Source organism: Apteryx mantelli, chromosome 3, assembly GCF_036417845.1.
Source record: "Apteryx mantelli isolate bAptMan1 chromosome 3, bAptMan1.hap1, whole genome shotgun sequence".
NCBI classification, from domain to species: domain Eukaryota; kingdom Metazoa; phylum Chordata; class Aves; order Apterygiformes; family Apterygidae; genus Apteryx; species Apteryx mantelli.
In genome coordinates, this window is record NC_089980.1 from 10,528,302 (window position 1) to 10,541,193 (window position 12,892).

Below are 12,892 nucleotides of genomic sequence, written 5' to 3' on the forward strand. Positions count from 1 at the left end.
AGCTAACAGCCCATAGTCCCCTGAAGCCCTTTAGTTATGTGCCAATACTCTAATGAAGTTTGCATTACCATTGCCTATGGTTATATGCAAGTTCCTTTGCATGGAAGCACTAAAAAGCCTCACCCATATGTGCTTGTGTGGGATCACGAAGAAGCAGCCTTTATGTTTATTCAGGCTTTGAGTTCTTTGTCTAACGGCACCAGTTTATGACTGTTTTCTGTAAGGGAGCTGCCTGTCTCTGAGAATCAGACAGGGACCACCAAACTGTGTGCGATAGCTAGTGCTGCTCTGAGCTCATTTCCCTGGGGGAGCATTTGGGATGGGGACATGATGATGCAGGAGGGCTGAAGTCGCCCATCACAGCCCCACCATGCAAAATGCACGGAGCGCTTCACTGGCCATTTCCTGTTTCACCTCCCTCTTTTCCCTTAATGAAACCATCTTGCCTTTCTTTTCCACTTCCTGCCTTTGCTGGAGTGAAGAAGGATGTTGGGCGTGAAGCAGCATGCTGCCCAGGTGTGGTGGGAAGGCCGGGAGTGCCAACGCTGGGCTGGGGGAGCTGCTGTGGGCGCCCAGCAGGCATCTGCCAAAGGAGGGGAGGCGCCTGTGGACCTGGCGCGGATTGGGTGGATTTTGGGGTTCTGTTTTTGTTTTGTTAGGGGCTCCTCTGTGACCACCACCGACTCTGAGAACTTCCCTCTATTTCCAGTTCTTTGCTTTCTGAATCATTTGCTTTACAAAGATATTGTAAAGTTTGATTCACAGAAGTGCTCTGAAGCCTTGGGTGTGAAATACTATGACAAAAGAAGGCATCCCAGTTCCTTATTACATCGCACATTTTAAATCATGGAAAAATTGGTCTCAAATACAATTAAATGAGCATAAAAAGGAATGTTTTCCAATTGCCTGTCAGGATCCTTTCAGTCTCATAACTGTTTTCGTGTGAAGCAGTGAGCGTAATGCTTGTTGATAGTTGTTTGTTCCCTTGTTGTCTTGAAGTCACTGGAAGCAATTTGCAAGTTACTCTTGCTCAACCGCTGGAAGAGAAGAGAATGGAAAATGTTTACTTGTTTCTTTTTGGTAAGAGCTCTTTCCCAAAACAATGACTTGGGCTTAAAGACAAGCAGAGCCTTGCCATTGACTTTGGTGGGTGAAGAAGCTAGTGCTTTTTGCTCAGGGTGCTCTCCATAGCTGACAAAGGGTGTCGGTCCCATATCCCTATTGCTGTGCCCATGAGTTGCAATGTCCATCTGTGCCATTGCCATTGAAGGATAAGGTTGTTATGGAAAAAGTCATTATATAAAGAACAGGATGATCTGTTGTTTTATACTCTATGTTAGCAAGGACTATCTTTTCTACCAGCGCAATAGTCCCTTTCATCTGTCCTTCCCCTGAGTTGTCAATCCTGTAGCCCCTTCGCCACCGCTTTTTGTTCACCTTGGGCAGTTCTGCAGGAAGTATTCAAGAACTTTTTGATCCATCAGGGTTTGTTTTCACAGATTATTTTCATGCATATGTTCCTCTTCATTGAAGGAGGGAGGGCATTTGGAGCTGCAACACAATGGCAGTATTTTTGAGGAGGTTTTATACTGCAGTCCCACAGTGTACCTATGCAGGGATGCCAAGCCAAGGTGGAGGAGAGACACAACAGTCTCTTGGGCATTGTATGCCTCCCACAGAACTAAAAGCATCACAGTTCATTCTTTTTGACTTCCTGTAGACTGTCTAATTATATGAAAGTGCATTACTGTCCATTTGGTAAGAAGATGTATTTTTAGCTAAATGTTTTACCTAATGCTTTCCTGATTCGTGTGGTTTTTGCTCTTTTCTTATTTTTTTTTTCTTGAGCTGGACAACAATGTGATCTTTCTCCAATAATCAAACATGAAAGAGAGCCCATATGTATTAAGTACCCTCCTCATATTGGAACTGATCCAGAGGAGACAAATGGTCTTCATGCAGGAGATCTGGCTTAGTCTTATCCCATAAAAATAAAAGCCTGGTTTGAGAAGTGTCTCAGGATAAGTTAGGGCAACACAGTGGCAGGCTGAGCTATGCTGCAAGACCTGAGAGCTCACAAACATGGTGGTGTTTGTGCTGTGTGCCACCACGCTAGTTCAAAGGTTGCACATGCAAGAGGTTGGCGGTAGGAGTGGTGCTGGCAGGGGGCCCCAGCATGAGCAGCAAAGGAATGAATTAACATGGTGACTTTGAGGAGAGGCTTTAAAATATGGTCCCAGCTCCTTGCAGTGGTACTTGCTGAAGTCCACAGCAGGCTTTGCTTGAAAAATTCAACTGGTGGATAGAGAAAGTGGGAGTACTGGTACGGAGAAGGGGTCAGCAGCTCTTGGCATTTTTGAAGGTTAACCCATATGTGGTGGACTGGGTGCTGGCCACCTTTGCCCGTGCCTCACCTCCTCTGGAAAAAAACGCCTTTGCCTGGCTTCCTTTCTGCTGGGCTGAATTTGGCTGTGTGGGGTGGTAACTGCTGCTGTTCCCCTTCCTTGTTTTGCTGCCAGATGAGGAGCTTCTCCAGGGTGCTCCCGCTCCACAGTGGTGGGAGAGCAGCTGTACACGTGCTGGGCGTAATGGGGAACTTCACTTATGTGCTCTGTGGGAGAAAATGGTGAATATTCCTGGAAGAAAATTCGCTATCAAATATACTGTTCCCTATTTAAAATCTCATTACAGAGACTTTTGCAGTTCATGGTATAATTCCCAGCCTGGAGATGTCCTTGGGACCAGAAGGTCATCTGAGACTCCTTGTACTTGCAGACCTCTTCTACAGCCGGGAGATCCAGTCAGGCCAAAGACCCACATATCGAACCCTGACTGTCCCAAGTGCGTTCCTTCGGTAAGGGGGAGGCCCAGCTCTCCAGGTGGGTTCCTGGTGCTGTTTTCACCCAAGGATTGAGGTGCTTGCCAGTGTTGGCATTTGTTGTCTGTTGTCCTGCTGAAGTGAGTAAGTCCCTGAGCTTCCTGCCAGTCTCCTCCCCACCCTGGTTATGGCAGTGGCCAGACGTAGAGCACGGTGTGGCTTTTCTTTCACCTCAGGGAAAGAAGCCATGGGACAGGCCTGGCTGCTGCAAAAACAGCTCTGTCTTTCTAACCAGGTCACCCAACCTAGTAATGACAGATGCAGTTGTGGTTGAGGTTGGATGATGTTCAGTCAGTGTCCTCCTTCACCTCTAGTGTGCATATCTATGGTGGTTTTGCTGCCTCCCATATGTGCCCAGTCATGTTTGTGGGAGGACTGGGCAGGTCTCCCTCACTGCAGGGAATGCCAGCCACCCCAGCAGCGCCCCGATCCATTGTGACCCTGGCAGCACCGGGAGGTCTGCAAACCACCTGGCCAGGCCTGTTCACATGTGAGTGTGAGAAAAATGTGCGTGTGTGTGTGTGTGTGTGTGTGAGAGAGAGAGAGAGAGAGACCTTCAGAGGAAAAGTCACATTAAATTACAGGAACACTGATGGCCGTGAGACTATGGGCAAGGGCAAAAGTTATTTGTCAAGGTTAACCACCTCCATCAACCTTTTGCAGACAGCTGAAAGCTGTGGTGCAGCCACCACCGTGCTGTGGCCTCTGTGAGCATGAGACTGCAGGGGCTGTTGTTCAGGAAAAAAATGCTCAGTAACTTTTCCTCCCCTTTCACCTATGGGCTATATCTTTTAATTCAGCTTTTCCAGTACTGTGTATGTAGAGGGGGGGAGAGCAGAGTGTGGCCCCACACTGGGGCTGTCCCAGCCCTGGAGGTGGGCACTGCCTCTGCATTTCTGCTGCTGGCCTCCGTTTCAGGGCTGGCTTTGCTCCTCCTGACCTTCTCCTCTGTGAGGAGTGTGTGCAGCTTTGGCTTTTGGAGCAGGCAGATGGGTTACCTATGACTGGCAGAGGCAGGGGCTGGCTCGGAGGAAGGCGCCAGGAGTGGGAGCTAGCTCCTCTCCGCTTCCCCAACCATCCACGTTGCAGCCAGCCTTTCTGCATCCACCACCATGGCATGCAGATGCTGCCCCTTGCTCAGGGCATGTTTTGGGGTTGTACCAGAGTCTTCCTCAAATCAGTGGAGCGAAGCATGGTTCAACTCCAAGCAAAGTATTGGTCAGGCCCGTTATAAATAGCAGACTGACATTTAACACACGTAATGTTGTTTGCCCAGTTTTAAGAAGGAAATATTATCTAAGCCCTCCTTTGAAAACTAGAGCCACCCACACTTAGTCTTGTTAGGTTTGGCTGATTTGGCCCGTGTAATAGTGCTATCACTTCCAGAATAACATTCTGAATCACTTATTAATTGTGCATTTTAAGGAATGAAAAGCTTCTCTGTGTGCTTAAAAATGCCCCCCCCCCTTCTCATCTTGTGGTAGAGCACAAATACAGGAAAAAATTATAACTCCCTAAACTGACAGAAAATTAGCACAGTCATGAAAGGCGTAGGTGGCTTTAGCAATGCAGCTGAAAAGGGAAATGTATAAACCTGCTACTCAGAAAGTTAAGGTCAGAGTCAAGGGATGGCTTCTGCCAGGTCAGCTTCCCGTTCCTCCTCTCCCCCCTGTCAGAGTGCAGAAATTGCCTCATCTCTCTATGCAGGCCAAAAAGGAAGTGCTCTTCTGGTGGGCTGTTCCTGCAGATACTGCGCTTTGCAAGGTACTGCTATAAAGTGCATGACCAGAGGATATCCTGAATTAATTTACATACTATATATATATGTATGTATATATAAATATGTGCATGTGTGTGTATTTTATATGAAATATGAAACCAGTCATTTCTTTGCCAACCCCCTAATTTGTCTGAAGCAGTGCAGGCATAATGGAAACTGCCCACACATTCTTCCATTGAAAGTTACAAAGGGAATGGGGGTGGGGGTGGAAATTGGTGATGCAAAACCACATGATCTGTCAGCTGTCACATAAATGTTATGCAGCCAGGCAGCAATGTACACTCACACCAGTTTGGTGCAAAAACTGTCATCCTGATGCCGGTGCTTACTGCTGGTGCTCCTCCTGCACACGGCCTTCTTCCTTGTTGCTCCGAGCTCTGTGTGTACGTGTGCATGGAGAGGACAGAATAGGGCTGCATGTGTGCAGGTGTGTATAGTGAGCAAGGAGAAACCTTGAGCCTGGTAACCTCCATTTTGCAGCATGCCTCCTGTATATTTAAAACAAAACAAAACAAAAAACACTTGCCTTGCCTTTGCCTCTTGGTTGCTCTCAGACAATCACGTGGGTGACTGCAGGGAGCCAGTGGGGTAACTTTGTGGAGATGGGTTGCAAATGAGGCTCCCTGCCCTGCCAGCTTCCTGACTCTGGGGGGACCAGTGCTCGCCAGGTCCGGGCGGGTATCAGCATTGTTTGCCTGGCCTTTAGGTGAGCAATTTTTTCCAAGGACGAACGCATGAATTCGTGCTGCTGAGCATAGCCCAGGCAGTGCTGCCTAGTAGGCACTGGCCGTGGCAAACTATGCAGGGGCTGTGCCCTGCCTTGGACAGTCTTGCAGCACCGTGTTTTGAGCGAAGGCAGGTGCAAGGGGAAGACGGGGCTGGCCAGAGGGTCCCCTGCCAGCAGCGGCCCTGCAGTGCTGGCTGGCACTTGGGTTGCGCAGATGACAAGCTGTCACGATGAGGTGCAGGTGCTTTCCTCTGCTGCCTGGCACAACAGCTACAGGTGAGGGACTGTGGCACTGGGGCATCTCCTCACTGGCCGCCCACCCACCTACTGCAGTCCTGTGCCGTGAAGCAGTGGTTTCTCCTGCCAGGAAGGCCACTTCTCCCTCTTTCTGGATGTGAGGAGTACTATCTGCTGCTCTCCTGACATGGTACATGCCTCATTGCTGCTCCTGATACTCACTCTTACATCCCTTGTGCTATTTAAACATCTGCCATTGGACTGGCAGGCTGAGAGTGTGTTTTTCTAACCCTTCTGTGTCTAGGGGTACTGAGGAGTTACCCTGGCAGAAAGGCCAGGACATAACATCTGTGAGCACCCTAGAGCTCCTCCGGCCAGCTGGGGTCAGAGATGCCACCTTGGCCTTGGTGTCAAGCAACTGCATCAGCTGGGCTGAGGGCAGCCCTGCTGCAGTGCCATCCCGTCCTATCCCATGGAATTTGTTCAGGCTGGCAGGTCTCGGGAGACACCTTCAGGACAGAGCTCAGAGCGACTAGTTATTTGTTGTGTCACTTGTTCATCGGTATGCCCTCTGTGTTCACCCTTCACTTGGCCTCCTGCTGCAGTCTCACCCCACCGCTGCAGACCCTCTGTCGTGCCAGCAATGGTTGTTGTGTTAAATATCCAAGAGATTGACCTGGCACTGGGCAACGGGAGCCACCAAGTTGCCCCTAAAAAGACGGGCAGAAAGAGATTGCTGCTAGAGAAGAAAAAGCAACAAAATAATTTCTGGTATTACCCAGCCCTACTACATTGAAAATGTCAGGTGCATCAGTTATTCAGTGCAACCATCCCGGCAATCTCAATGAAAATGCTATATATGGAAAAGTTGATTCTGTGAACTGAACAGCATTTTTTGAAAGAATGCGTTGTGTTGACAGTGCTAACCATTTTGCACAGCAGGGGAAAAATGCAGCTGGTAACTAATGCAAAACTGTGGGGATTCATGAATGTGCGTATGTTTTTGTTTTTCGCTATATTGTCCTATAACCCATATGCATCACTGTGGGTTATGTTAATGGAATTTTGCTGCTCAGCAGCTGTCCGGGCAATGTGAGGCCAGGCCCACTCATCCTTTTAACTGTCCAAGGTACGTATTTAATCCATTTATGGCTGCCTATCCACACATCTTTCTCAGCAGCAGTGCCAGCTTTTGGCTTTCCTGCCAGCTCTGTTCTGAAACAGTGCAGTAATCTAGATCTGTCGATTGATCAAGGTTAAAAATATCCTGGATCATTCGAGGGATTCATTTTCCCGCACAGCCAAACAGCTGTGCTGACACAAGAGCAAGGTAGTAGGTACATGGAACTGCTTGGGTATTAGGAAGCTGCTGTGAAGTCCCTATTTAAGTTTCCTTTTGGGAAGCAGGATGGCTATTGGTGGAAAAATCTCTGAGGATTTCTCAGTGTTGAGACCACAAACCTTGTTTAGTTCTGCTTGTTTTCATTTCCCTCAAATTTTTGTTTGGGTCTTTGAATATGCCCGGTCTGTGGTAACTAAGAAACAGAACAACGGCTGCTTTTAAATAGAAATCTGTGCCTGGTAAGATAGGACCACAGCCCCTTCCTCAGGTTTTATTTAGCTATGAACAGCTCTATATTTAAGAGACTGAGCAAAATTTGGCTACTGTAATGCCAACACTTTGCTAAGGCCTGCTATACAAAGTCATTCCAGGTACAATTCTAGTTGTTGGAAAGGAGATCAAAAAAAGAAAAGAAAAAAAGCAGGCCAGCTCTGAATGAATCATAATGTATTATAAAATAGTATAATTTTGTTTCTCATAAAGACTGTTGCTTAAGACAGCAAAAGTGAGAATACTCTCTTGATCTGTGCTCCAGGACCAATCCTGTGAAAAGCTTGGTAGCTCTTATGGAGGTTTTAGGCTCCCTCAGCGATCCTAGCTTTGGCAACACATGAGTGGTAAGACTTGAAACTTTGTGCGTCATTTCATTTATTAGAATAACTTTTCCTTTTCCCTGATGCTTTGTTTGTTATGTTTGTTATTAATGGTGTAGTAACATCTCTCAATAGCACCAAAATTTACTAATCCATAAAATGAAGGAATATGTTTTATATTTCAAGAATTGTGATTGCCCTCTCATTGCCCTCCCAGAGAAACTTGAGACTGTTGCTCCCTCCCACATTGCTAAGTGAAGTAAAGAGCAGGGCTTTCTCCCCCATATTGCAGAAAATACCTGTCTTCTCTATTAAGTGACTGATCCTGGAGTTGCTTATGCCTTTCATCCATCTGCTGTCAATTTAACTGGCTCAGCTAGCTAGCTCCTTCTTATGATCTTGCAAGAATTTACAAAACCTGGTTTCTATAAAAATCAAGGGGCGATCTCCATGATTACCCTCTTGCTCAACTAACCATGTTTTGTTATTGCTAGCTAGTGCTAGAATATATCCACCTCTCCCCCAACCTCCAGTTTAAGACTGCATCTGGGAAGATCTGAGGACTCGTCCAAAATCTCCAGCTGCTGAAGTTACCTCAGTAGATTAGTTGTTGCATATGTGCATTAGCTTTGCCTGGGCTGCTGTGTTTCTGGAAATCTGGAGCGCAAGTGAAATGCTGAGACTGCACAGCCTGGCAGACTAGGTCTGGCAGATCTGGGGAGAGCCTTTGCTGTGCCTTTGTTCAGAGCTGGTGTCCCAGGCCAGGCTGCTGCTTAAGCAGCTGATCTGCCCAGCCTGGGCTGACCAGCACAACCTAACGTGTCCCAGGCGCAGCGGGCTTGCTAAGCGTGTGTCAGTGCTGGGGAGGGGGCACGCACACTGCTGTCCACAGAGCTGCAGCCAACCAGCATCTGAAAGGCCAACAGAGCTAGTGAAAAGATTTATAGCATGCACATATGTATACAAATAGTAGAAGGAACTGTCTTTTGTTGCTGTCTTGAATCTTTTTGCTAAAATTGACTGTAATGCAAGATTGGCTTTACCACTGTGTGAGGTTCCACATCCAGGGCACATTTGTGTATTAGCCCACATAACCTGAAAATACACATTTCTCTAATGACATTTAGCCCTGGTGTTCCAGATGAAGAAATTGACTTCCAGCGAGACAAGCTTTTACAGGATGGAACTGTAAGTATTTATTTACCCATGGTGTAATTTTTATCTTTCATGAGAATGCAGATATCAGCCGCTTAATTACAGGATTATGTATGTAAACTTGTACTTTATAGAAATTTGGAAGAAAAACCTTTGCCTAGCTTAATCTTTGCAATCAAGTTCCATCTACAGAAGCCTTTCATGTTATAGACATATCCCATGTGTGATTTGCTGTTATAATTTAATAAATACTTTACAAAAATAATGCTAGCTTTTAAAAAAATTAAGAAACTTTAACTCACCAATAGTTCCTCCCAGACAGCTTCTCTAAAGAATAGCTTCTTCCATAGGATGCTATACACTCAGCATATGATAAAAAGGGGGAAAAAAGGCTGGTTGCATGTTTTATCCCAGGGAGCATATTTAGGAATGTATATTCTGTTTTTCCTGAATATTTAAAAAGATAAACTTCTTTCTTTTCTTGAAAGAAAGAAACAAGCAGATCTAAACACTCTTCATATTAAGTTTAAGAATTGGAAAATATTTGGAATTTTTTTTCCTTTGACGTAGTTTCATTTTCTGGCCTCACTTCTCCAAAGACTTACAGCATGCTCAGTTTACAGGTAGCTGCCCTGAAGATCTGCTCCACAGTGTAAGAGCTAACCCCTGCCAGCTGTAGCTCCATGTCTGAGAAGTCTCCAGGAATGGGCTGTTTGCGGCTCTTGCAGAATCACTGCACTGGCATTGTTTCTGCTCCATAGGAAAACTAAGCCATAGCTACCTCTCACTGCAGTCCTAGCCCAGATGGAGAGTAAGCACCTGAGCTAGGAAGTAACAGGAAGAATTCCAAGAAAGAATTGCTAGTAATATCTGTATTTGCTTTTAACCATTACCCTTCCAAAAAAGCCTCTTCCTTTCTTACATATGACTAGTTTTGAAATCAATTATAGAGAAAACTGATGCTTTAGGTGCAATAATCTTATAAACCATTCCCATATGGAAGAATACATTCTTCAATCCTATTGTTTATAATAACTTTTAAATATGTGCCCTCCTCAACAGGGCCCTTGGGCCTGATGCTGATGTGAGCTGCCTCCCACACCTCATGCTTATGCTATAGTTGGGGAATAAAATGAAATGCACATTATTAAACAAATATTATTGCAGTATAAAGTCCTACTAGGAAAAGTTTTATGTATGTCTGTATGTAAAAATAGGTGTGTGTGAGACAGTTACATGTATATAAATTACACACACTATGAAAAATATTTATGTATTATATTACAACTATATACATTCATTAGAAAGAAACTGATAACCCCTATCAAGGAGATAATGCAGCAGCCATTAGCAGTTCTTTAGCATCCAGGAAATGAATGCCATTTTTGTTTGAAGAGGAGGAAAATCTTTTCAGTATTCCCTTGCTTCTTGAAACTGCTTATAGTAGTCTTCATCTGAAGGGTTTTCTGTACACTTCTGCCCATTATTTGGAGGCCGTGCTTCATTGTATCGGCTCCAGTCACCTTTGCATATAATCCAAGGCAGAATGTCCACTTTGTAATGGAGTTCTGCTGAGAATTCAATGCTGATCAGGTTTGGTGTACCTGCCCCTTTTCCTCTGGTGATCAGCTGCATATTATCATCATAGCAGCAGTGCTGTGCTGCAAGTGTTGTGCTTTCCAAAGACAGCATGGAGCGGATGCAATATCGTGCAGTGGGCTTATAGATCTCCAGTTTTTCCTTTGGACCACTTGCATCTTTCCAGCGAAAGTTTTTCCGCTTAATGCGATCATAGATTTCAGCAGTGCTGTATGCAACTTCTCTGGGGTAGGCACACGGGCAGCTTGGAAGATCATTGACCACTTTGTGCATATATTTCTTCAAGAATTCACTTTTGCAGCTCATCCATCTTTCACAGCTATCAGTATCTGTTTAAAGGCAGGAAATGGAAACTTAGGATACATTATGCAGCATCCCAGTTTGTATGACCAGTGATAATAAATGAGTAAAGTGTAACTGTTCAGCACCAGTGTTGTGCTTGAGAAAGAAAGGGCAGTAAAAGCTTGCCACAATGCAATGTGTTAATGTGCTGTTTTGTCAGATAAAGAAATTAAAAACGTGGCTGGCTTTTAAGAGCCCCGGGCTCTTTAAGTGGCCTCCAGACCACTCTGAATTATGTTACAGTAACATGTCAGTAAGAATCTTTGGCATTTCTAGTACCTGACAAATTCTGGTTAAGTCTTCTGGTAGCCCAATAAGGTGCAACAGCCACTATCATGGGTTTACAAGCAGCAGAACTGAAATAGGCAAATCACTTTCCCTAAAGTTACACAGTGATTTGAAGCCAGTCTCCAGTTTAAAGCCCTAGCTCACACAGCCTTGTTAAGACAGCAAATTCAGTGTTGAAAGGTGAAGTTCCTAGTGATGCTAGAAACACCAAGATGGCAAGCAAAGCCTGGATTTTCTAAATTTCATTATTAAGCCCTAAAACAGTCTTTCTTTTAACTAATTGATACTTTTTTCTCTTTAGTCTCCATCTTCCCAAAGGGGTATTTCAAGCAGCTGTAGTTCAAACATGGAGACCAGGATCTTAGCTAATGACATCTCACAAATGCCTTCAGCAGTGATTCAAATTCAGAAAGGGCACATGTGACATAATATCAGCGTGTCTGTACACTAGCTGCCTTTAATGGCACCAGAGCCATGACTCATAGCTTGGATTAGAGAGATTTATAGACTAGTAGCATATTTAATTCTGACACTTTATTATTTGCAAGAATCTTGAGAAAATCCAGTTAAATGTCTCAGTTTGTTTTAGGTAGCTGTATCATGCTATGGGCTTGCTCCACACCTGCTTAACAGGACTCTGGAATAAGGTAAAGATTTGGACCCAAAACTCTTACTTCAAATATACTTGCAAAATATTTACTTAGTGATTCGTGTTCTGTTTTTCTAGCTCTTTAAAAAGTCATGCCCCAGCTGTCATTAACTATTGTGCTCTACTACCACAGGATGGCTGTGATGGATTACATTATTTATCCAATTAGTAGTTCAGCATCTAGCGTCTAAGAGTTGCCACACTATGGTTTCACTGGAGGATGAACTCAGAACATTATAGCACTTGGGCAGAGTTTTAGATACCTATGGAAGATCAGTATCAAGTCATGCCCTACAAAATTGCTTTGGCTATCCCCACTGCAGCACACATAGCTATAAATGCTATTCATGCTCATAAAAGTCATTGTATTTTTTTTAATGTGACAGTTGTATCTAAACTGTTTTTATAGTATCTTTCATTCAAGGCTTTTTCAGCAATATGCTAAACAGTGTTTGATTTTTCTTTCCATTAGTGTGGAGCCTTATAGCTCTTTTCTGAACTAGGAGAGCAAATCACTATTTTATAAAGAAAAAGAGGCAGAGATGTTTACTAAGAGTTAAGAGGAGAAAAACTCTATGACAGAAGCAAGTTGAGGTCTAGCTCATAAGCTTAAGCAAGATAATAAATGGTCCTTTTTACTGACACTTCTAATGATGAATTCAAAATCTGGGTCCTGTAGTGAAAGACAAAAAAGAAAAATCTAAAGAACTATCTTCTGTATTACTGAAAGATTGACTAGGCTGCTTACCAACTTCAAACAGTTTGGTAGCATTGAAATCTTCACTTCCTGCAAGTAAGCTCACTTCTGTGGCAGCTGTCCGGAAGGTATCTTCAATCCCTAAGAAAAACACATGTTAGTGGTGATGGTATTTTCCTGTTAAAAAAATAATGCAATATATTAATTGATCCTGCTGAAGTAAACATCCTTTCGTTGCTGTTTCAGTTTGGCCTATCAGCCTAATATTTCCCAGCCTGTGCTATGTAGCTTTAAAATGAACATCTCTTCAAAGAAACATTTGAACACTGTTTTGTTTTATTCCATTGAATTAAAGGTCTCTAAAGAGAAAAGAAAGCTCTTTAATATGTGATAACTATAGGGTTACTAATGAAGTCTGTTTGCCTTCCATATCCTTTCCAAAGAACTTTCTCCTGATCTCCTAAAAAGAGGCATAATAGTGTCTTGCAAAGCTTCAAAACAGCCTCAGGAAGCTTTTCAATAAAATTATCATAGGGTTTTGCCTTAACTTCAGCAGTAGATGCAGAATAATAGATACCCAAGAAGACATTACAAGGCAGTAATTC

At 44.2% G+C, this 12,892-nt stretch overlaps 1 protein-coding gene across 3 annotated transcripts in view; it reads right to left on the minus strand.

Annotated features, from left to right (window-relative positions):
* Positions 1-8,744: 8,744 nt before the first annotated feature.
* ISM1 (isthmin 1) overlaps positions 8,745-12,892 on the minus strand; it is a 41,294-nt gene continuing 37,146 nt past the window's right edge. For all 3 annotated transcript variants that reach the window (XM_067294653.1, XM_067294652.1, XM_013960127.2), the window contains 2 exons: positions 12,339-12,428; positions 8,745-10,640 (listed from right to left, as the gene is read on the minus strand). In XM_067294653.1, the coding sequence (XP_067150754.1) occupies positions 10,123-10,640; positions 12,339-12,428 (608 nt within the window). In that variant the 3' untranslated portion in view covers positions 8,745-10,122. The remainder of the gene's footprint in view (positions 10,641-12,338; positions 12,429-12,892) is intronic.